This window comes from Anopheles stephensi, chromosome 3 (assembly GCF_013141755.1).
Source record: "Anopheles stephensi strain Indian chromosome 3, UCI_ANSTEP_V1.0, whole genome shotgun sequence".
NCBI classification, from domain to species: Eukaryota; Metazoa; Arthropoda; class Insecta; order Diptera; family Culicidae; genus Anopheles; species Anopheles stephensi.
This window is the reverse complement of record NC_050203.1, coordinates 86,769,278-86,791,641: the sequence shown is the minus strand read 5'-3', so window position 1 is coordinate 86,791,641 and position 22,364 is coordinate 86,769,278. Positions and strand designations below refer to the sequence as shown.

The window sequence follows — 22,364 nt, the reverse complement described above, 5'->3', positions numbered from 1 at the left end:
ATGGTCGCTTTTCTGTTCTGTTTTAAACATTTTCTTTTATTATCATCTGTGGCTTGTTATTGTTTTGCAACCAAAGAGTGTTGTCAAAGCCGATAAAATACATAAATAATGTAAAGCTCCCCAGCAGATTACAGGTCTTGATTGCGTCGATGAATCCGGGGAACTGGAGGACTCAATTTACTAACCGAAAACAACGCCTAAAGGGACTGTATTCTCTCTCCTTCTCTCTCTCTCTCTCTCTCTCTCTCTCTCTCTCTCTCTCACCCTCTCTTTTCAGTAAGTCTTGCACTTGTTGTGTTACAGCATTTAGGAATCAATAATGGTTTCTCTTAGTGATCTTTCATCAATTGATGGAGCACATGTCGTCTTTCGCCGTTACGAATCGTCAAAGTCCCACTCGAAGGAACTTCCGGCCTCGACGCACATCTGTGAAAAGCTGTCCTGCAGATTGATGTCCGAGTCTGTTACCATGGGGGGTACCGAGAGACGGAGAAGTGATTGAAGTGATTGAGTGTAAGAATTGTTTCCATCAGCGCAACCGTAGCAGAAGCCCTTACCTTGAATTGAGTCAAAGTCCACCTTCTGTATGCAGTGCTGGGCAAACTGTTCCTTGATGTTTGTGTGGGTGACCAGCTTGAACACGGGGTGTGACAATAAGGCGGACGCGCTGGGCCGGTTCTTCGGATCTCTGTCGGAGAAAAAGGGGGGTGGGTACAGTAGCCCATCAGTCATCTCATTCTCTGCGCGTTATCAGGAAACAGAAAATCCTTACCGTTCCGAACACGTTTCAGCAAAGTTGTGCAACGCGTCGGAGAACTGTCGGGAGACGTAAATCTGCCGCAACGGGGAGGCCGTCTCGCTCGAGGGGCCATCCTCGTTCGGTACGGTCGTTGCATCCAGCAGCATGGGTAGATAGACGCCTCCTTTCAACTTTTCCGCCAGTATGAGTGTGGCCGTTATTTTGTAGTACGGCTCGGCACCGTTCGCCATCTCGTAGGCCGTCATCGCCAAGCTGTACACGTCCGACTTTTCCGTGTAGCCGGTTAGGTTCTGTGCGAGCACTTCCGGCGCAAGCCAGTTCAAAGATTTTACCGAATGCGGTGGCAGATCGTGCAGGGTGCGTATGCGCTTACCCTCGCCAAGGAAGCTGGTGCAGACGCGGAAACCCCCAATCACAGCACGCGTTTCGTTCAGGAAGACATGGCTTGCTCGGATCGAACGATGGATGTAACCTTTCCAGTGCAGGTACACGAGCCCGTGCAGGATGTCGCGCAGGATGCATACGAGGATCGGTTCGGGGAAGCCGGTTTCAAAGTAGTTGCTCATCGTGTCCTTACAGGACCCGTAACACATCAGTGGCAGGACAAAGTACAGCTCGAGATAGTGCACGAATATGGTGTGGTAGCTGAGAATGTTCGGATGGTCGAACTCGCGCAGTTGCTTCGCCTCATCCATCAGGAAGCCGATGTCGTTCTTGAGATCTTCCACGAGGAACTTTTTCACCGCCACATGCTTCTTGGTGGGCCGGTGCTGGGCCAGATACACCGTGCCGAGATTGTCGAAACACTTTGCCAGTTCCACCTTCAGCACGTAATTGATGATGTTATTGTCGAACATTTCTGTTGCTTTACTACATCGATTGGACTAGGTCACAGGATCCGTGGGGTTGGTGTTCAGAGATAACTTAAACAAGACTGTAGAGTGATAAAAAAAATCCGTAAGTACTTTTCATAGGCACAAAAACTCTCTTTAGCTGCTGCAGCTGGTTGCTTGGATTATGTATGACCCCAAGTGCGCTTTTGACGTTTCTGGCGTTGTTGACAAACAAACCAATGCCACCGATGACAGATACAAACATAAACAAACCCAAGGTATGTAGATATAGAAGGTAGAGTTGTTTAGAGCAAATTGACATTTCTCGACCTGACATAACAGTTCCGTGGTGATCAAGGGGAAGGGTATTGAGAAGAGTGACGGCAGCGTCGGAGGAGGCGCCGGTGGTGGTATCGCTTGCGATTTTTTGACGAAAAATGCAACCAAATATCGTCAATCGTCTGTGGGACAACACTTAATATGCGAAGATGACCCATAAATTAGCGAAATTGCTCAAAGGACTGAGAATCGAGGCTGTTTGTTCATGTTGGTAGCCCCATACCATATGTTTTTGTAAACAAACTCTGACATAACTCGACTAAAATGTCGCCCTGTCAAATCGATAAAAATCCACCTTCTAAATACATACACCTTGAACAAACCCAATTCAATTCGCAAACTGCGGTGAAATGCAGTGCAGTTTCTCGGTGCGGCTGTAAATTGTTAACATAATTCCACAATGAGCTTGCAGTGTCGTGTTTGTTTGGAATTTACAAGCAATTGTACTTCTCTCTTCGTCTGTAGTGGTGGGAGTACAACTACACTCGCAGAAGTAATACAATTCTGTACTGATATAAAGGTGATGGGCTCTCGATAGCCGGTTGAAATCTTCTTAAAAATCGCATTGGAATGTACAATTTTGTTTTCTTTTTTAGCTAGCGGACGATGACGATTTACCGTCCCACATCTGTTCGAGTTGCTCCGAAGATGCTAAACATGCCTTCACGTTTGTACAGAAATGTCGACTGTCGGAACGAGCACTACAGGCACAAAAAACTCGTACAAAAGCTGTGTAAGTTGGAGAAGGCAGCAAATGGAAGTAAAGTTGCTCATTCGCATATTTTCCTGCTTTCAAACAGTTCGGAACCCACACAACATTTGGTGGTAGAATTCATAACCCAACCCGTCCCGAGGAGTCGGCTGTTCCAGTCGAACAAGGACATTTCACCATCACCATCATCACCACCGTCGCCTGGTGATATTTACCTTGCCGAGTACCTTGATGAGGAGCAGGAAATCCAGGAAAATAATGACCACGAAGAGGACGTTCAGGAAGGCGGTAGCCTGTATTTGCCTGTGCCAAACGACCAGTCAGAAAGCGATTCGAACAACCACCACTGCTTGTACTACTTCTGTTGCCATGGCGACTGCTCGTTGACGTTCCACTCCAAACGTGAGCTGAAAGGGCACATCCGTTTGCAGCACCAGCAGCTGCTAGTTTCCGAACAGGCAAACGTGCCTGATAAACGGCACAGCTGCAGCAACTGCGACCACGCATTCTCTAGCGCGAAGGAACTTGCCACCCATGAATTGCTGTTACAGCTGAAAAAGCGTTTACTTAATCCAGCGAGCAAAGGACGGCCGAAGACGTATCCCTGTCTGTTTAACGCACCGGAGAAAAAATGCTGTGACTGTTACGCGTCCTTCCCTTCGCTAGAATCCCTACTCGACCACACCGTTGAGCGGCATTCGATAAGGCAAACGATACACGATGCTACCCGCCCGGTCCGGTGCGAACTGTGCTTTAAGCTGTTCCGTTGCAAAGCGAGCCTCCGCACGCACCAGAACGCTCCTTACAAACCGCGGCACTATAGCTGCAGCACGTGCGATGCCTCCTTCCCGACACGTTCCCGTCTGGCGGCTCACGAACCGGTGCACAGCGCAGTGCGGAAGTTCGTTTGTGGCGAATGTGGCGCAGGGTTTAAAAATGAGCAAAACCTCTCCACCCACGCGTTGCTGCACGGCGAGAAGCGAGAGGTGTGCAGCGTGTGTGGGTTACGGTTTCACCGGATATCCAACCTCCGGATGCACGAGCGTGTTCACACCGATGCTTACTATGCGGCGTGTCCACACTGTGCCAAGAAGTGTAAAAATCAATCCCAACTGAAGGAACATCTGAAGGTGCACACGCAGGAGAAACCGTTGCCGTGTCGGCACTGCGCGAAACGGTTCATGTATGCGAGCGACCGGAAGCGGCACGAGATGACCCACACCGGGGCGTACCCGTTTGTGTGTGGATGTTCGAAAAAGTTCAACCGCAGTAAGCTGTACCAGCGGCACTTGGCAAAGTGTAACGATGCTGGTAACGCATAAGCGTTACGGCGTGTTATCGTTCGTAGTAAGGTAGAGAAAGCCGACGCGTGATCGTCTCACCGTTCGCTAGGATCATGTAATGGTTTCATTTATTTATCTCTCCATTATACCTAAATCATTTCAAAAATAATTCAATAACATTTATGTATATACCTTTCATAATATAGTAAATCTAATGCGTGTTTTCACGTTACTCTTCTTCCTCGTAATCCATTTTTGATCGCACTCGTGATCGTGATCATCATTGTTTTGCTGCGCTTTCGCGATGATGTGTGTATATTAAAATTAATAAATATGTCCCCCTTCCTTGAAGGACGCTGCATCGAATGGCGACGGCGACGGTTCCGGTATTCCGGTAAGCCAGCCAGCCAGCCAGACAGTTTGGTTTACCGGATGGTTTATGTGTGTTTTTGAACTACGCACACGGACAGCTTTGATTCGTTTGTTTTTATAGAGCAAGCTCGGATAAAACGGTGGAAAGGAGTTTTGTTTCATTTCTGTTTTGCATAATTAAGCAGAAGAAAAGAACTCGATGAAAATACGTAATATTAATACGTACCCGGAGGTATTGAAAAACAATAAATAACACAATTCTGGGGGATGGAAAACGCAAACCGGATAGAGAAACGAAACACACACGCTAAAAGAGCTCAAACGAAAAGGTTGTTAAATCACTGCTGGCAAAGGTTGTGTAAGAAGCCACCCGATGAACGACATCAGCCGACCGTCTTGCTGCTTATTAGTTCAGCTCCGGTCCGAGCAAACTGTCGGGTAGGAACGAATTCAAGCTGGTTGGTGTTCCGCTGTCGGCACCGGCATCGAGTGGTGCCCAGAGATTAGCTGCCGAGACGCCGGCACTACCACTGCCGGACCCACCACCGATCGCCCATCCAGCGCCCCATGTGTCTCCACCTGTTTGTGGAAGGCAGTGTAAAGCGACAATTGTTAGAAAGAAGGCCCGTACGGTGAGTACCCCTAATGGAAGGCCCATCAGTTACCTGAGCTACTCGGAGTGCGCTCCTGTCTCCAGGACGGGGACGTTAGGCTCGCACCACTACTGCTGACCGCGCTGCTGACGACGCTGGTCGTGGTTGCGGCACCGCCCAGCTGCTGCAGATACGTTTGCACTTCCGCCTCACTGCCCGGACATTCGGCACCGACCGTGTTCGTGCCGAGCGTACAATTGTTGAGCGCCTGCTGAGCTTTGACTGCCTCCTCCCGGGTTGCGTACCGACAGAGCGCTAGCCCGTGGGCCGGATACGAGTGGAAGTTTAGTATCGGGCCGTGCTGCATGCAAAGCGTGCGGAGCGTCGATGCATCGATCTGCGGAACAGTTCAAAGACATACATCAGTATTGCCGTCACTGCGGTTTCGCTTCGCACGCACACCGACACACATCCTACCTGGGAAGTAAGATTTTTCAGCAAAAGCCACGATGTACCGTTGGCCCAACCACCACCATTCCCAACGCGCTGTGCTTGCGAGGCACTTCCGTTCTTGTTGGCGGCCGCTGCACCTCCCAATCCGGGCGGTGGGCCGCGCGTGGCGGATGGCTTCGCAATCGGTGTGCACCAAACGTCAACGGCAGCGGAGTTGCTTACGGTCGCGCCATTACCGCTACTGCCGGACGATGAGCTGTCCGACCAGACGGATTTACCGGCCAACGGTTTGGTGCCGCCCGCGGCCGAGGTTAGCGAAGCGGTGTTGAAGCTCCAGGCGGAAGACGTAAGATTCAGACCTCCGGCTGCGTCGGCTGCGATGGGGGACGTCTTCTCGGTAACGGATCCAACGCCACCGAACAGCTCCGAGTCTTTGGCGGTGGCAATCGAGAGCGGCGAGCGGGCCACACTGCCCGGCGTAATACTAGGATCGTCTTCAATCTTAAGCTGTGTTCCCTGGGAGAAAGTGGATCGAGAATCATTCAATGCGGAATGCCGGCCGAGCAGGTTAAGGCGCGACTACTAACCTTCCATGGTTTGCCCGGTTCAAACTCAGGTACTAGGTCGGTGAATGCGGAACTGTCCTGCGCAGAGGTGCTGTTGGCGGCGGTGGTGGTCCAGTCTTTGCTGTCGGTATCACCCGTTTGGTCCGGCCAGCCATCGGCCAGATTTGTACGACCGGTCGTCCAGGTTCTAATCCAGCGGAACGCAGCAAAGAGGAAGTAAAAGAATCAATTTTAACAACCCGGTTTTCCTCATCTCACGCACCCGAACTGAACGTACCCGTCTTGCACGAGACCTAGAGAGCTTATATTAGTGTTGGTAGTGGTAGTGGTTAACGCGGACTTTGCCGTCGATGGGCCGGGAGCGCGTGAAAAGTCGGTGAGATCATCTTTGCCAGCGGTCGGGTCCTTCTCGAGCGATGGAAGCTTCCACTGATTTAAACGAGACTGTTGACTAGTGCTGCCACCGCTGACAATCACGCTGTTGCCGGGGGCTGCCGAAACGACGGCGTGTTGCTGCTGCTGCAGCGGAACAACCGGTGGCGGGAAGACGCTTCCGGTGGACGTAATGATTGAATCTTTGCCGAGCGCCATCTCGCCGAAGCTGTTCTGTAGTGCCATGAGATCTTGTTGCTGCTGCTGCTGCTGCTGCTGTTGGCGCATAAACTCCAGCCCGAGGCCGGCATTTGGATTGGATTGCATTAGTGTGGGCGGTGGGCCCATGGACCCCTGGTGTCCTTGCTGCTGCTGCTGCTGCTGCTGCTGCTGTTGCTTCAGAAAAATGCTCTGCTGGGCGGCTATTTGCTGCTGCAGTTGGGTGATTTGCGCTTTATGCTTGTTGATGGCCAGCGACAGCTGAACGGCACTCACACCACCGGTTGAACCGCTGCGTGCCAGATTGCTTTGCGTCAGTTGCATTTGCTGGAAAGTGAAACGAGACTGCCCCCATTAGAAGCCGCCGGTTCCAGGAGCTTGCGCTCAACTTACCTTAATGTGAGTGAGCAACTGGTTCAACAGGACGAACGTCTGCGGTGCAAGCGTTTGGTTGAGGATCTGATGATTTAGGAACCCGTTCTGCACGGCCAGCTGAATTTGTTGCACCAGCACGCGGAGCTGCTGGTTGGTGGGTGGTGGTGCTGCACCGGCAGCCGCTGCAGCCAACTGCTGCTGCTGCTGCTGCTGCTGATGAGCCTGTTGGTTCGGTCCCCGACCACCAGGTGGCAGCAGTGTGTTATGATTGAAGGACGGATGACCGGCACCAGCACCGCCACCTTGCGACAGATATTTCAGATTGTTGAGCGCCACCAGATTGGCCGGTCCGGTGCCATCGAGCCCGAGGCCACCCATTGGACCGCCACCGCCAGGGATGTTGTGAAGCATGTTTTGATTATTCTGCGAAGAAGCGAGCAATGCCAGCTGGTAAGTAAATGCTTTTGGGACACACACACACACCCTGATCTCGCTTGAACTTACCTGTGAGTAAGACAATCCGCTGGTGGCATGGTTGAGCGGCGGAATACGACCCGTATAAGCCCCATCGAAGCCCATTCCCAGCCCACCTCCCGTATGATCTTCGGACAGTGTGCGACGCCATCCTCCGGCGGTCAATCCGTTGGCTGCCACGGCAGCAGCTCCGTGCCGCAACAGTTCCATCGCTTCGTCAATGTTCATGTTGGTCGTGCGAAGGGCAAACTCCACGTCCTCCTTCTTGTGTCCCATTTCGCACAGCAGTCGGCACTCTTTGCTCGCACGTATAAATTCCATCGGTGATTTGTTTGGTCCACCACCACCACCACCGACCGAAGGCTTCCCACCACCGTCAAGCCCCCAATCCATGCCGGCATTGGCTGCTCCGGCGGGGGCTCCTCCTAGCTCACTCGGATCCGGCCATCCAAGACCGGATTTCGGTGTGGTCGGTGTTTTGTTCCATCCACCGCCACCACCACCACCACCACCTGCCATAGCGGCATTCGATGCGAGATCCATGTTCCACGGAGCGCCGCCCGCTTTCTCTTCGCCCCAACCGACCCCCCCAACTGGTGGCTGATCGTCCCAGGATCCGTTCCGACCAATGCCCTGCATCTGGCGGCCCCACTCCACTCGGACGTCTTTGCCGAGGGAAAGCCCGCCACCATTCGCTCCTCGCACACCACTCCCGGCCGCAGCACCGGATGGCGGCAGGGGGACGGGTCCGAACGGTCCGCCACCTTGCACTGGATTGCGCTGCTGCATCGCTGCTCCTCCTCCGGGACGCATCATGACATCCGCAACATCCTTCCATCCGGCCGAATTCTGCCGGGATAATGGGCCGACGGCGGCGTTACCCTGTCCCCAGAGTGCTCCACCGGTCGTTTCATCCAGCGAGGACGGTCTTCCATCGTCCCAGTTGGAGGTGGGCGGAAGCTTGTTCGGTCCGCCACCATTCCCATTGCCCCACTGCTGTGCTGCACTAACGCCGGCGCCGGGCAGAACGGCTCCCGTTCGCTGATCCGGAACGGCTCCGACTCCCCACATACTACCGCCAACTGCTGCACCGTTCAGACGACCGGAAATGCCACGCGGATCACCTCGCAGCACCGCATCGGCACCAAGTGAGGCCGCGTTTATGTTGAAACCACCGGCCGATTGTCCGTTGACAGCACCAACAGTGCCGGCCCCCATCGGAAGACTTCCACCTGCGCCCGTTGTGCCCGGTTGCCGTCCGTCCCAACCGCCAGCACCGCTTGCAGTTGGCATTACGCCAGGACCACCGGGCGGGACTGCCCCGGACCCAACCGGCCCAATGCCACTCGTTCCCCAGTCGTTCAGATCTTTCTTCACACCGATGGCGGCCATTTGTGGATTGTTCATTGAACCGGCGGTGGACGGAGCGCCCGCGGCCGTTGTTATGGCGGGGGTATTATTTCCCGATCCTGACGGCCACATACCTCCACCGACCGTTGCCGCCACCCCACCTGCAGCTTGTGGAGCCGTCACAACGTTACCATTGTTAAGAGCACCCCAGGCCGGCGCAGGGCCGGCACCCGGTCCGACCAGTGGCACAGCACCGCCGGCAACGACAGCAGCCGCACTTCCGTTCCACACACTACCCGATGGTTCGGGCACGGCAGCCGTGCCAACACCACCACCGTCGTCATCTTCCATCCAAGTCCCGCCGAGATTGTTGACCGGAGCCCACGGCGTGGTCTTTGCTGGTTGTGCCAGATGTTGTTGAGCTTGTTGTTGCTGTTGAAGATGGGGCCCGCCAGGTCCACCGCTGCGCAGATTTGTTTCCCACAGCTCGGTGCCGGTGTTCATGTTTTGTGCCTTCCAGCTTCCGTTCGGTCCAGCGCCGTGCGCTCCGCCTCCGTCCGGCTTAGCACCCGCATTTCCTGCACCACCCGTACTGGCTGCGCCACCTTGCGGTTCCGGTGAACCTGGTACCTCCCAGTTCGTGTCTTGATTCACGTGCTGACAGCCCCAACCGTCCTGAGCGAACAGCGCGTCACGCATCGTATTAAGCACCTCCAGCTGCTTCGTAGCGGTTCCATTCCCGGCGGCTCCATTATTATTGCCAGCGCCCATGTTAGCTGCCTGCTGCTGCTGCTGCTGCTGCTGCTGCTGAAGCTGTTGATTGTTATTATGGCCGTTGTTGTTCGCAACGTTCGCTGCTGCATTGGCTCCACCTCCCGGGCGTCCGCCATGGTTGACGGTGGCGTTCCAAGCGTTCGGCGGTCCGGAAGCCGATTGGGATTTGTTGGAATTGGGATCACCCGCTCGCTGCGTGTTTGCGTTGCCGTTCGCCGCGTTAGAGCTTCCGCCAGATCCGGTGGAGCTGTTATTGTTACTGCCTGGGCTGCTATTATTGCTAACGCTTCCCCAAGCGGACGGTGCTAATGGCTGTTGTTGCTGCTGTTGCTGCTGCTGCTGCTGCTGTTGTTGCTGATTGGGCAATACGCCCCAAGCACTGAGCGTTCCGTTAGCGGCGCCCGGCGGTGTACCCCATGCGCTAGTGCCATTATTGATGGAATCTTCCCCACCACCACACAACCGCATCCGGGGCATCCCGTGGGACGGCCCGCGTAGCAACAAACGGCGCTCGCGCTCCGTACAGCGCACCAGCTCATCAAAGTAGGTGTAAGTTGACGTACTGCCCGGCGAACGACCTGTCGGCTTGATATCGAGTGGCTGCGCGGTGCTGGACTCTGCTAAACTACATCTAACATTTATAAAGTTAATCAGGTAATCATTTAAATCACATTTCAATGTCACAGAATCAATATGGGTCGGCTGCTGTTTGTCGTCGGTATGGCTAGTAGAAGAAGTAGTGGTAGCAGTGCGGGAGGTCACATCCGATGGCTCGCTATCCGGACCGGTACGGCAGATGGATGCCATCTGACTTCCTTTCTCGTTCATCCCCATCATTGGTGGTGCTGAAATCGTAACGATGGCTTTGGGACAGTTTACGGCGTCGGAGGTGGCGACCTGCCCGACCAGTTGTGGACGGTGACGGTGGTCTGATACGGCACGTCCATCGTCCTTTTCGTTAAATGCCACCTCATTCTGGTGAGCTGCAGATGATATGCTGGTGTTGGTGGTGGTAAACTCCGGCGATGGCGGATCTTCCTTCATACTTTGGAGTTCCTGCACTCCCTTAACATCATCCATCTCAACAACCGACCGGTTGGTCGAGATAAAGCCACTGGCGTAGTCTGTGTGGTGTAATGCGATTAACGCAACGTGAAGCTAAATACGGTGGCGCTTTTCTCTTCAATTTCTCGCTATCTGCGTCATCATTCTTTCGTCGTGCTGCTGAGCTGCTACACTGTCCACAAGCATCTTGTGCGATGGCTCACCAAAGTTTGATAAGAGACGGGAAAGATCGCGGTACGGTAGATTGATACGCGTTAAAAAGCTCCTTTGCTACAGGGGCTCCAAAGGAATCGTTTTCAGTTTCACTCTTTGCGTTATACTGCGAGGACGGAGCACCAGGCTCTAAGGATAAAATAAAAGCAGGAAGAAGAAAGCGTTGTATTAGTAGCAATCATAAGTGAAGGAAAGTCGGCGAATGTCGCTTTTCGAATACCTTTCGCGGTGGACGGAACTGTCCAGTACTTTCCGCTCAAGTTAAGGAATGTCTGCCAGAGTTATAGAAGTCGGAAAATCGGACGCTGGACTGAACTGCTCTTTATGTTTGCTTAACCTACAATTTATCACAGATCTTGTGCTATTCCGGTTGAGTCATTCCGCAGAGAGGGGAATCGATTTAACCGAGCACAATTTTAAACACTAGCAAATCAGCAACGGTCGCCTTACGTCGTCGTTGTTGTTTACTTCCGTAGCGTTCTGATTTTCGAGAATTGTGGTCTGGAAGGAGTACTTTACTGGATTCTGGAAAAGACAGACGCAGACCGCACGTATGTTAGTAATGAGGTAAGAAGCATACATTGACGTACAAAACAGTAAGTCCAGAGCAGTAAGTCGCTGAAGCTTTTCTACACCAGGAAAAGCACACACAACAATAGTTTGAATAGTTATATGATTGTAGAGTGGACTTATTGTTTTGCCCGACACTGTATTTGACTCGCGCCTGTGGACGCGATAACATTCAAACAACACGGCAACAACATACAGCAGGTTGCTGTGCGTAGAGTTTTATGTTTTCTTCACGTTATGCTGCTCAAGAGTAACTAGATCTGTTCTCTCTCTCTCTCACACACACACACAATTCATTCCATCTTTCGCTCTCTCTGTGATCATGATGTTCTCTCTCTCTCTCTTTCTCTTTGCATAACACAGCTTTCAATTACAACATCACGGCGTATCCTTTTTTCTCCAGTGCGGCTCTCCCGCCCAACGGTACGAGAAGATCGCGGTTTGATTTCTTTGTTTTGTTACGGTGTGCGCCTGTGTGCGTGCGTTCGCCCGTGAGCGGGTGGTAATGTTTGTTTTGTCTGCTCTTTCGTGTCGTCCCTTATTGATGTTTTTTTTTCTTTCCGCTTGGGCCAACATAACTTTTCGCTGCTTATTTCTCAACAAACGACCGATGATTGTGTGTGACTGCGTGCGTGTTTGTGTACGAGTATAGCTATGCAGTGAAGAGTGAGAGAGAACGCGGCCTATGCGAACACGTAGAAAACCACTTGTACAATTCTCACCAAACGCGCATAAAATCATCTTGATTAAGCATTGAAAAAGTTACTTTTAATATTAATCAAAGCAAAATGACTTGCATCTTTACACTCACACGCTCACAGTCACTAACGAACTACAATCACCGATAAAAATTACAAATTTGGATACTGGATGACTATGTTCCCCCTTTTTTCACAACACTGTCCTGATTGTTAATTAAACAGCCATGATGTTTTTTTTCGTCTTCTTGCACAACTACACTTTGACGCATTGGCACTGGGCACTGAATTGCTTCACTGGTCTATCAGAGCATTTTTCTATCACAAAACAATAACACACACTCAAAGCTACTGCGTCCACCGTTCGATAGCGATCGGTATGCAATAGCAGTAGCATAAGCGAGTCGCCTGTTCCCGTTTTGCCACTCCCTGAAGCCGTAAGTCCGTATCCGGGGCCAGGCGCTTCTAGTGACGATACATTCCCATACCGTGTTACTAGCGAACTGGGCCTTGTGCACCCTAGTGCACACAACATTACAGCTTTGCGTTTGCACTTAGTAGTCTCCCCCACTGCAGAAACTGCAGCCCCATTCCAAAGTGCATAGCATTAGGTCCCGCGAGCGGCCGCCATATTAGATATCAGTGGACGAGTGTGATTCTGCACCAAATAAACACGATTGTGCGCGTTTTCACCACCGAGTAGCGTTTTATTTCATGCGCCGCTACTTCCTACACGTTTAGCACACACTTTAAAGCACAACAAATCCCATGAACGTATGAAAATAAGCAGCAACATAACTCTACCTTCGACAAAACCCGAGAGTGGCTGCCCTTTTTCCCACAGAGGCGAAATATGTTCTACAGCTACAGCTACGGGCGCACTGCGTGTACGTGTGTGTGCGGCACCGAAGCGCTTGCTTGAAAAATGTTTGCAAGCACCGAACTTGCTAGCGCCCCCGATTGTCGACGTTTGCTGACGGTGGTTGCCGAGCCGAGCCGAAGTTTGACAGCGGCCGTTTGCGAGTTTGCAGTGGCAGGCTGTGCTGTGTGCAGGTGTGTACGTGCGGTGGATACGCCAAAAGTGTAGCAAATGGTATGTGTGGCGGACGTCGTTGTGTCGTCGTCGTCGTTCCAGGGCATCGCGGTGAAATGAAATGATTTATAAAGTATTTATCGCCGTACAGAACAGGGCGCCGAAACCGGAATTGTCGCTGCTGCTAGTTCAAGTTCCTGGCAGCTTCGGTGTGCAGCTGCAGCAGTGAGAGTGCACTCTGGGTTTTGGGTCGCAAGCAGCAGCTTACGCGTCTCCCCACGACGAGCAGGTCGTGGAGCAAAAAAGGAAAAGGGAGCGAGAAAAAAAAAAACGTATCGTGAAAAACGGGCAGCCCACCACCCCCTCGGATTTTGGTGGAGAACGTAACGGTATGCGTACGCGCGCATAAGTGCTGTATGTGTGTGAAGTAGTGGTAGTAGTAGGCGCTGCTCGGAATGATTGGCGTTCAGGTTTTCGTCAATTCCATCCACGGAGACGCAAAGGCAACGAAAAAAAAGGTCATCGTGCACAAAATCGCGCTGCGAGGCTAGCCATAGTTGTGTGGCTGCTGCTCCTCGAGAAAGCTCGCGGCTCTGCGTGAATGCGCCTGGCCTGGCCTGGCCCGTCGATAGTCGAAGCTGTGTGTGCTGGAGAAATAAACGGGAAAAATGCGTTGCGCTGTGTGGCTGGTGTGGGGTGCTGTGTTGTACGCGTATGTGTCTGACTACTACTACCTGTGCCAATAATAATAATAATAATCGTCGTCGTCATCATAATAGTACAGAAAGGAAAACATTGCGAGTGTAAAATTTACTCAGCTCCCGATACGGGTGAAGTCTCGAGAAAAGTGGCGACGTGTACAAAAGTTGAGTGTTTCGCGTCCAGCCACGGATTGGCAAGAACACCCATCCCAGTGTGCCGTTCTTTTCACATTCCAAATGTGCGCTGTGGTGTGGTAGTGATTCGTGAAAGTGTGCAGTAGGATAAGGAAAAGCCAAGAAGAAACTTGTGAAAAAAGGCACCATTTGAAGCATACTACGATTTTTCTTACAAACCCACACAACCGCACGCATGCACACATCCATATGCTCTCAAGTTCTCCCCGAATACCGTCATGTTCCTGGGCAAGCTTGCAGACTCCACTGACCCTATCATCACCGTGCTCTAGTCATCGAAGAAAACATTCCAACGGGCTCGCCATCGAAGCAACCATTTGCCTGGCCAATTTAATAATCGTTCGGAGGAGGAATACAGCAAAAAAAAAAACCATACCTATAAACGACTAACGCAAATCAGCGCAATGCAGCAACAGTGTGATAAGTAAGTGTGCGATATTTGTGTGTGTAGATAGGGGGTGGGGGATAAGGGGAATCACCCTCTTCGGGAGGGGTGGGTTTACTGAGCGGCGAACGACCAAATTTCGACCTTGAGGTTTCCAATAGAAGCGCTCTGTGTATGTTTTTCTGCTGTGCTGTACACGCACACACACACACACACACACGCACAAACACTCGCATACACAGGGAGGAAAGGGGAGAAGGTTTTTATATGTTGACCAGGGAGGTTTTTATTATCATATGCGTTCTTTGCATGTTGGTTGTGTGTTATGCCGTGATTACTGTTGCGTGCACAGCATAAACATGGACAGAAAAATAGGGTACAGGCTAAGAAGAGAAAGCTCCTCTCCCTCTGGAGTTGTTTTTTCTGCTGCACGATCGACCACCAAGAATTTTGTAGCAACATTTTTCCTGCAGCTACATGATCATCATCATCGCTAGGCAACAACAGTGAAGTAGAAATGCTACTAGATCATTTTAAGGGAAAAGATGAACTTTGGTCGATGAGCTTTCAAGTCGATCTTATGACTCAAGCTTTCTACAGTAGCTCTCATCTAAAATGGGACACTTTTGCGCTTTGGAGGGAATTAGAACGGAGGACAAGCGACTCGGCCGTGTTCTCTTAGGGGATATGAGAGTGAAGCGCGCAGCTTTTCATTTTTATTGCCTTTTAAAAAATCAACAATAACCATCAATTTAATAATATGATAATATAATGCCAAGTGCCAGCTGTTATAATTTAGCCAATAGGTTTCCTACATATGATCTTCGCAGCTTATATATCTAAGCAGTGTGAAAGATTGCTTCCATTGTAATTCATTCCAATTTTCTGCGCAATTTTCTACAAAAAACAATTCGACAAACATGAATTCGATCTAGAACAGGAATACCTACACATTCGTAAGGATAGGAAAGAAAAAGCTTACTCCTGTGCACAGACTAATTATAAGAGATCTTCGCAAAGAAAACATTTTTGCCATGTCCCATTTTAGATGGAAGCGACTTTTTAAATAAATTTGTTTTTGTTGCCGCTTTTCTACTGCCAAGGCGTTCTTTTTGGCGTTAATCCATTGTAAAAGTATCCGTTTTGCAATCATCGTGACGGGATTGGATGTAATGGGGGTAATTTCCTCGGAGTTACACAACGACTAATTACTGGGGCTAGGCATTGCATTTCCCTGTTCCTTCATTTTACAATTTGATTCGCTTGCACAAAGTAATTATACCTATTTCAACTTTACTTCCCTTCTGCTAGCGTGTTGACAATGTGCGCATTCTTCGCTATTACTTCCTCTGTGATGCACCAGTTTATGTGCAGCGATGCAATCACACAATGGAGTTAGTGCGCTTGCTATTTTATTACGCAGGCTGAAACGCCGTTAATAAAAAAGTGGTAGGACATTTTTCTTTTTCATCTTAATGTCATCCATGTTCTCCAAAGATTTTCCCGGAACACAAAATTCAATCACCATAAAATCAACAAGCTAATATTTGAACTTTTCAACGTCATATTTACCACCGTTAAGTATGCAAACTGATATGCTACGCATCATAGAAAAATGCTCCAATACGCACATTGCCCATATGTCAGTGGCATTTGTCCTTGACTTTGGTTGCTGCTGTTGTTACCGTATCCCACAGGCAATCAATTAGTGTTCCGAGTAATTGCTATCCGGTTGTCCCAAACCCAATTACCTCCGCAAAAAAAATGCTGCCAATCATATTCCATTTGGTTCGTTCGCTCGTTATTGGCAAAATAAAGCCTTGTTTTACATCTGCATTCGAAACAGCATCATAAGTGCAGCACGAAAAACAGCAGCACTACACCATACGAGGCCGATTCCATGGCTTTCGTGACGTCAGCAAGGTGAGCAAGAAGGAGGGAAAGCTTTTTTGTTACTGTGCTGTGGAATGTGTGTTACAACAGATGTAACGAGCGAGATAGAGAATAAAGCCCTGCACGGGAAAGAGAGCTCTAGCGCGATAATAGTGTCCTTGTTCGGGATGATGCTTCACATCCAGCAGCTTGGTCCGATTTACATTTTCCCGAAATCTGGCAATGGTTGGTTGTGCAGATTTTCCATTCGGTTTCACCACACAGAAAGCAGGGTCCCTTTTGGGGGGAGGAAATTCTAGGGAAGCCAGAGAGAGACGGAAAGCTTTTGGGTCGCGTACCCCATGGACGCGGATCCACCAGCTTGAAGGATAACGATAATCGTAGGCATGCGCAGTTACCTTTCACATTTCCTGTTACTGTTTCTGGTACGGTTTTTTTTGTTGTTGCTGTTTTTGCTCCTTCATTTTACTGGTGGATAGAGGAAGAGATGGGAAGTTTGGGGGTTGTAAAAGGATGGAAGCAAACGTAAATCCTCTCTCCGATAGGCACAAACTGTGTATGGAGTGCAAGAGGGATTCGAGATGGTGGTTCGCTTCTATATTTATCCTGTGCTCCGGGAGTCCGGGACCAGGCGTCTCCATTCGTGTCTCCGTTTTCGTGCTGGTGCATACCATTTCCTGAAGAAGCAGCCGAAGAGCTTGTACAGCAACAACAACAAAAAAACTTCGATTAAGAGCACTACCACCGGAAGCAAAAGGGCAAAATTTGCACAAAAATATTGGCTAAATGTCAAAGCATCCGACGCGGACAAAATGGTTGCAGCCGGAGCTGTTGGTGCAGTTGTTGAAGCTGAAGAACGATTGCTGGTGGTGCTTCGTTACTGAGCCTTTTGTGCAGTGGTGCTTTGTGGAGCTTGGTGGTTTTGTTGTTTGCTGTTGAGGACATACAATGTATGAAAAGAGGTCCCCATTGCTGGTTGGTTGGTATGTGATGTGTCCCATAACAAATGGGAGATTAATTTTTATTGGCTGGCATAAACGATGAACGATCCGTTTTTTTATGTTTCAGCATCATTTACGCTTGTTTTAGTATGGACTGATGTGTATATGTGTGAAGTTGATAGTTAGGGTTCCCTGTTGGTTGTGAAATGGATTTGTATGGCTACACCATCAGGTTCAAGCTTGACCTTGAATTAGTAAAACGGTATCATTAGGCATGCTAAGCTAATCACTCTTGTTACTGATAGACACGCACATTGCGTTGCCATATGGTTTCGAGAGTGGGAAAGGTGTAACAAAGTGGTCAGATTGTCACGTTGTAACCTGCTGACGATACCTATTTTTTGAAGGAGTTTGATTGTGCTTGTGTGCTTGGGAAGTATCATCGAATAAGCTTTTAATCGTCGAGAGGCATTAAGGAAGATAGCTTCTGCCACTGAAAATTTTGTACAGGTTTTTCGCTTAAGGTTTTACCACAAAGTTCTACTAATACGTCTGTATAGAGACATGCAATCATGGATAAAATCGATTAGAGATTTATTATAAGAAAGTTTTTCGATTTTGTGCAACATCGTCTCCAACAAGTAAACGAAGACTCTGACCTTTGAACTGAAAGCCCTGAAGTTTACGTGTTTTTTTCTCATCAGTTTCTGAAACATTTTACGACCCTCCAAGAGTAGAGTCTAGATCCTCTAAATAGCCAAACCAAAGTCCTGGTATATCACCGATAGTACGACGCTTCAAACACAATTTCTCGATTATTTTCGCCCTTGGCAGCTCCAAATAAACTAGTTTCTCTGTTAAATTTTCGCTGCCCTTTGGCAGACATTTACCGACCTATACAGGACTGGTGCATTTGCAAGTACAGTACAGTGCATAAACAGTGTATCTCAGTCGTAACACCGTACCTCTATAAAATTGTAATTAATAGCTGAAGGTGGTATGCAGCAGCAAAAACAAACGTGTGTGTAAGCTGACACTGGCTGGCGCAGTAAAATTGCAAGAATGTAATGGTATGGTGCACGTTCCGGCAGGTGTAGGCTGTCGCGAACCGTTGGGGCAACATGGTGAAATGGGTTCACCAGGGAGAGAGTGGGATGATTAACATGCGCAAACTGGAAATTTGCCACCATGACAAGTCACATGTCTGATTTGCTTGGAGTTTATTGTTTAAAATGGCTTCAAATTGTGACTATTTCGCAGTAGCAAAAGGGTGCATTTGAGATAATAAATATAAAGTTAATAAAATGTACCATTATGGATACAAAATTAATAGAAAAAATGCTCAGGGTTTTGTGTAGTCTTGCCTTGTCTTGTCTGTACCCTCCTTAGACTCCAAAACTCCAAACAATCGTAGCTGTTCCGGCTGGCAGCTCACAAACTACCCCGAGCTCCTCCTCTCCCGTGTGAGCACTATGGGGAATGCTTTCCGCTTTACTGCAACTCCACACGTGATGATGATCGTGCCTGCCTGTGTTGTTTGAAAGACAGAACGCATGATCACGAAGGCATGACGTAGGTTTTCATTCAATTTGTCCGACAGAAATAGCTCATTATAATTAAAAGTGTATATATTTTCCTGATGCTTGTGAGAATGGGCACAAAAAGAGAAAAAAAAAATCTAAGATTGTTCTATTCCAATGATCTTCTTTCTATCGTGCAAAGTAAAGTATGTTTAAGAAATGTTCCCTGCTTTATGGTTTGGTTCGTATTAATTCTATCTATTTAAAATACTATTTTTGTGGTTATTTATTCAGATATTTTGAATTTTAATGCATTGATTTTGGTTAAATTGTGATACTTTACCAAACCAAAACAAAACAATACTTAACTGGCTTATGTAATACTGCTCAAATACCGACCGCTCATACTGGCAACATCAACCCTTGTAGTTCGAAAACTCTCCCTCTCTCTCTCTGTCGCTCTCTCTCTCTCTCACACACACTTACCCTCTATTGATCATCGATCTCTCGCTCTACCTTAGACCAGGTTCAACTACCTCATCGTCATGTTTTCCGAGGAACGCGAATCATGCTCGCAATGGCCTCATTCAAAGTGGTACGGAATGCAATGCAGCAGCAGCACAAAAACCCACCGCGATTCTCCACCACCCGGTTCGTGCTGCTACGCGCTGTGTGTGTGCACGGTGAAGGCGCGATTGTTTGTGTTTGCGATCGCGATCGCGCAGTTTCTATTACGTGTTGGAGAGCTTTCGTGCGCACTTAAAGCTTGCCGGGGCTTGCGAAAATGGGAACGTTTGGGGAACAGTGTCAAAGATTTGGGATTGGATTTCTTTTGAATTTTCTGTTAAAAGTTGAAACGGATTTTATTATGGATAATTTAAAAAAAAATCATATTTTTGTTTGATTTTTTTCAAAGCGGGTTTTTCTAGGTCATAAACAATTGTCCACTTGATTAAATCAATGTTACATTTTTAAAGAATACTATTGCCCCCAGCTACGCATTGTTTCAAACTCTCCATTCGACAGCATTATTTATCCAAATATGTTCCGATCGTTCATTAGTAACGGTGCGTTTGTTGCGCTTTTCGATGAATAGATTCGATCGCTAGCTGACACAAAAACCCGATAGATCAATGATCGCTGCCGGCCCTGAGCCGGATCGGTTCGGCTGGTAACCCGCGGCCCGTTAAACGACGCGTTACTGTTATGAGCCGGCCGAGAGATGGCTGGTGAATGTGTTCGCCAACAGAACTTAGGGGCAGCAACCAGCCGAACCTCGCTGCCTGGTGGGAAATTCCGTGTCAAATCCAAACTCCGATTCGTGTCTTATTCCGTGTCTCTCACTCCCTTCTAATGCCTCCAAAACCCTCCGAAATCTCGATCCCGCGGGCCAATGCACTCGTGCCGTGTGCAACCTTGCTTTCGCAGCTTTTAAGAGCTTATGCCATTTGATTTGATGTGTATGCTGACACGAAGAACGCGATGATGACGACGGACGGACGACGCTGTGCGAGAGAAGGGAACCGGGGCAAGGCTTTGCGTAATAGTTTATTGAACCGAAACCGTTTGTTTTTACTGCCCTTTTGCTTTGTGATGTGGCTCTTGGTGCGAGAGGAGGGCCCCCGGGACGGTTGGTGGGGTGAATTGCGAGGAGGTGGTATAGCGTATTCCACCAACACGACCGCACATGGCGCAAAACACCGGCAAACAACGATCACCAAACATGGGGCCTGAACTTTTTTGCCTTGCGCCTCGTGTCGCGATCGCCGACGGAGCGAATGATCAGAAAAGCTTTGTTAATGTGTATAGGACGATAGTTTGGGGTGGTAGTTGTGAGCTGTGGATTTACATTGGTTTTCGTTGTTTACTAGGTTTGTTACCCATTTAGCGTTAAGTCGCAGTTTTATTGAAGGCCCAAATGCCTGCCCAAGCTAGGAGAGTGAAGGTGGGCTTTTCAAATTGTGTGTTTTGCTATAGTGCAGGGCCCTACCTTGTTTCTGTCTTAACATAGCACAGATGGAATGTTACTCAATATTCTGCTTTGAAGAAGTAGCTTCAATGCCCCACTTTCTTGTTCTCTACATTCTAAGGCCAGGGATCTCCAAACTTTTAAGATGCAGAGCTGCCTGCCTGTGAATATGTTGTATAGAATTCTATTAAAGTTGGTCAAAAAATGGCTTTAGAGTCGCAGAACATTAAGCTCCAGAGTTTGAAGACCCCTGTTCTAAGCAAAACGTAGTAAAGAATCACCTGTGGCAAAAAACAGCTTAAAAGGTCACACAAAACAACCGGACGAACCTCACACGTCTGCACGTCTGGCGAGCCTAACCCAATGATCATAGACATTCTTTCTGACCTTAAAGCAATCGGATGATGTAAAAATCTGCGCCAGAATGGGAAGAAAACGTCCGGCGAAGAAGAATAAATTGCGTCTTACCATGCTAATATTTGCTTGGCATTAACATTCCTGCTGAATATTAATGGATTGCGTGCAGACTTCTTCTGGGCAGAGCGAATGTGAGAGGGAGAGAGAGCTGTAGGTTAGGGTAAATGCTTTTGGTTTGAAGTTTGTTTTGATTTTTCGGCTCGTAAAGCTGTGCCGAAGCTCTGAACAAAACTTCAAAATAGACATTACGATGCTCCAGAAGAACGAGGAAGCAGACTGGGCAAGGGTAAGGGCCATGTATTGCAGCATCGCGATCATGTAACGGTATCATCCGTGTCCCGTCTGTCCATCCCACACCGACGTTTTCCCAGCTCACCGGGCAGAGATCCATCGCTGGTGTTGGTGTATTATAATTTCGACCAGAGCAATGAATTCGTAGTTGGCCTTCAACCCGTGGTCTCATCATGCTATGGGAATGAGACATCTAAACGCCGAAACGGGGCCTGACCGAGTTGGGGCTGAACAAAATGTCTGACGAGAGAGAGAGAGAGCGAGAGAGAGCGAGCGAAAGATGATGAATTAATAAAACACAACGGCATCGGAAGAAATTGTTTATTGCTGCTGCTACGTCTGCTACGGACGAGGAACCAATCCCACGGTGCCGAAAGCTCATTCACAGCGCCGATTGCCTGCAGTGAAGAAAGATTGGGAAAAGACACGCAGCAAGCTGTGCCGGCTGTGAGAAAAATGAATAATTTGTGACTTTAAATAGGTTCATTCATTAGGGGCCAAATTGTCTTCTTGGTTTGATTGGCGGGGCGCGTGATTTCTTGGAGATGAAATAAACTTTTTGATACGTACGATAAGCATGCTATCGTTCGTTCCTCCATTTTAAACGACACTAGCCCGCTAATGTTCTTTTCCGTTTCGGTTTCTTTTTAGGTGCTAAAACAAATAAAACTTCAACCAACACACCACCGACTTACGAAATCAGACGACACGAAAACGATATTGTACGGCGTAAATGATCTTACACAAAATTTGAAGCGGAAGATTCGGCGGCTGCTGCTCGAACTCTGCCATTCGAACGTTCCAGGTCACCATTTCATACGTTTTTAGGAAAAGCGAAAATCTGTGATATTTCCCACTCTCTGGGCTCACCCACCCTGTGTTTGGACAGGAACGGCGTTATTTCTTTTGGGACCGACGCGTACGCAGCAGTGTGCCTCCGGGCGTTAAAAACTCCGTCCTAACAGTGGTAAATAGCCGATCCATGCATTGCACACAGT

At 49.0% G+C, this 22,364-nt stretch overlaps 4 protein-coding genes across 5 annotated transcripts in view; 2 read left to right on the top strand and 2 right to left on the bottom strand.

Annotated features, from left to right (window-relative positions):
• Nucleotides 1-18: 18 nt before the first annotated feature.
• Nucleotides 19-1,805, bottom strand: LOC118514004 (STE20-related kinase adapter protein alpha). The gene is made up of 3 exons (XM_036060453.1): nucleotides 773-1,805; nucleotides 558-688; nucleotides 19-461 (listed from the first exon to the last, which is right to left on the bottom strand). Exons 1-3 carry the CDS (start codon nucleotides 1,615-1,617, stop codon nucleotides 376-378), a joined length of 1,062 nt encoding a protein of 353 aa, XP_035916346.1. The 5' UTR covers nucleotides 1,618-1,805; the 3' UTR covers nucleotides 19-375.
• Nucleotides 1,806-2,254: 449 nt separating this feature from the next.
• Nucleotides 2,255-4,167, top strand: LOC118513995 (zinc finger protein 585A-like). Its single transcript, XM_036060425.1, has 3 exons — nucleotides 2,255-2,452; nucleotides 2,529-2,665; nucleotides 2,733-4,167. Exons 1-3 carry the CDS (start codon nucleotides 2,333-2,335, stop codon nucleotides 3,964-3,966), a joined length of 1,491 nt encoding a protein of 496 aa, XP_035916318.1. The 5' UTR covers nucleotides 2,255-2,332; the 3' UTR covers nucleotides 3,967-4,167.
• On the bottom strand, nucleotides 4,029-12,930 carry LOC118513993 (protein Gawky-like). Its single transcript, XM_036060421.1, has 9 exons — nucleotides 12,826-12,930; nucleotides 10,974-11,278; nucleotides 7,382-10,882; nucleotides 6,896-7,300; nucleotides 6,189-6,829; nucleotides 5,933-6,098; nucleotides 5,370-5,861; nucleotides 4,965-5,289; nucleotides 4,029-4,878 (listed from the first exon to the last, which is right to left on the bottom strand). Exons 3-9 carry the CDS (start codon nucleotides 10,553-10,555, stop codon nucleotides 4,706-4,708), a joined length of 5,376 nt encoding a protein of 1,791 aa, XP_035916314.1. The 5' UTR covers nucleotides 10,556-10,882; nucleotides 10,974-11,278; nucleotides 12,826-12,930; the 3' UTR covers nucleotides 4,029-4,705.
• A 96-nt stretch (nucleotides 12,931-13,026) lies between these two features.
• Nucleotides 13,027-22,364, top strand: part of LOC118513994 (protein Gawky-like) — a 31,412-nt gene continuing 22,074 nt past the window's right edge. Inside the window, exons 1-3 of one of the 2 annotated variants that reach the window (XM_036060424.1) lie at nucleotides 13,027-13,114; nucleotides 13,206-14,374; nucleotides 22,018-22,333. The gene's annotated coding sequence lies outside the window, so the exon portion shown is untranslated. Of the gene's footprint in view, nucleotides 14,375-22,017; nucleotides 22,334-22,364 lie in introns of both variants that reach the window. The other variant, XM_036060422.1, reaches the window with a different exon arrangement.

Excerpts from the sequence above, each read along its gene's own strand:
- LOC118513995 (XM_036060425.1), top strand. The coding sequence starts at position 2,333 with ATGAGCTTGCAGTGTCGTGTTTGTTTGGAATTTACAAGCAATTGTACT. Across the intron at positions 2,453-2,528 it reads AATTCTGTACTGATATAAAG|CTAGCGGACGATGACGATTT; the intron begins GTGATGGGCTCT and ends TTTCTTTTTTAG. Across the intron at positions 2,666-2,732 it reads AAAACTCGTACAAAAGCTGT|TTCGGAACCCACACAACATT; the intron begins GTAAGTTGGAGA and ends GCTTTCAAACAG.
- LOC118513993 (XM_036060421.1), bottom strand. The coding sequence starts at position 10,555 with ATGGATGATGTTAAGGGAGTGCAGGAACTCCAAAGTATGAAGGAAGAT. Across the intron at positions 6,830-6,895 it reads AGTTGCTCACTCACATTAAG|CAAATGCAACTGACGCAAAG; the intron begins GTAAGTTGAGCG and ends TTCACTTTCCAG. Across the intron at positions 4,879-4,964 it reads GCGCACTCCGAGTAGCTCAG|GTGGAGACACATGGGGCGCT; the intron begins GTAACTGATGGG and ends TTCCACAAACAG.
- LOC118514004 (XM_036060453.1), bottom strand. The coding sequence starts at position 1,617 with ATGTTCGACAATAACATCATCAATTACGTGCTGAAGGTGGAACTGGCA. Across the intron at positions 689-772 it reads GCTGAAACGTGTTCGGAACG|AGATCCGAAGAACCGGCCCA; the intron begins GTAAGGATTTTC and ends TTTCTCCGACAG. Across the intron at positions 462-557 it reads GGACTTTGACTCAATTCAAG|ACTCGGACATCAATCTGCAG; the intron begins GTAAGGGCTTCT and ends CCATGGTAACAG.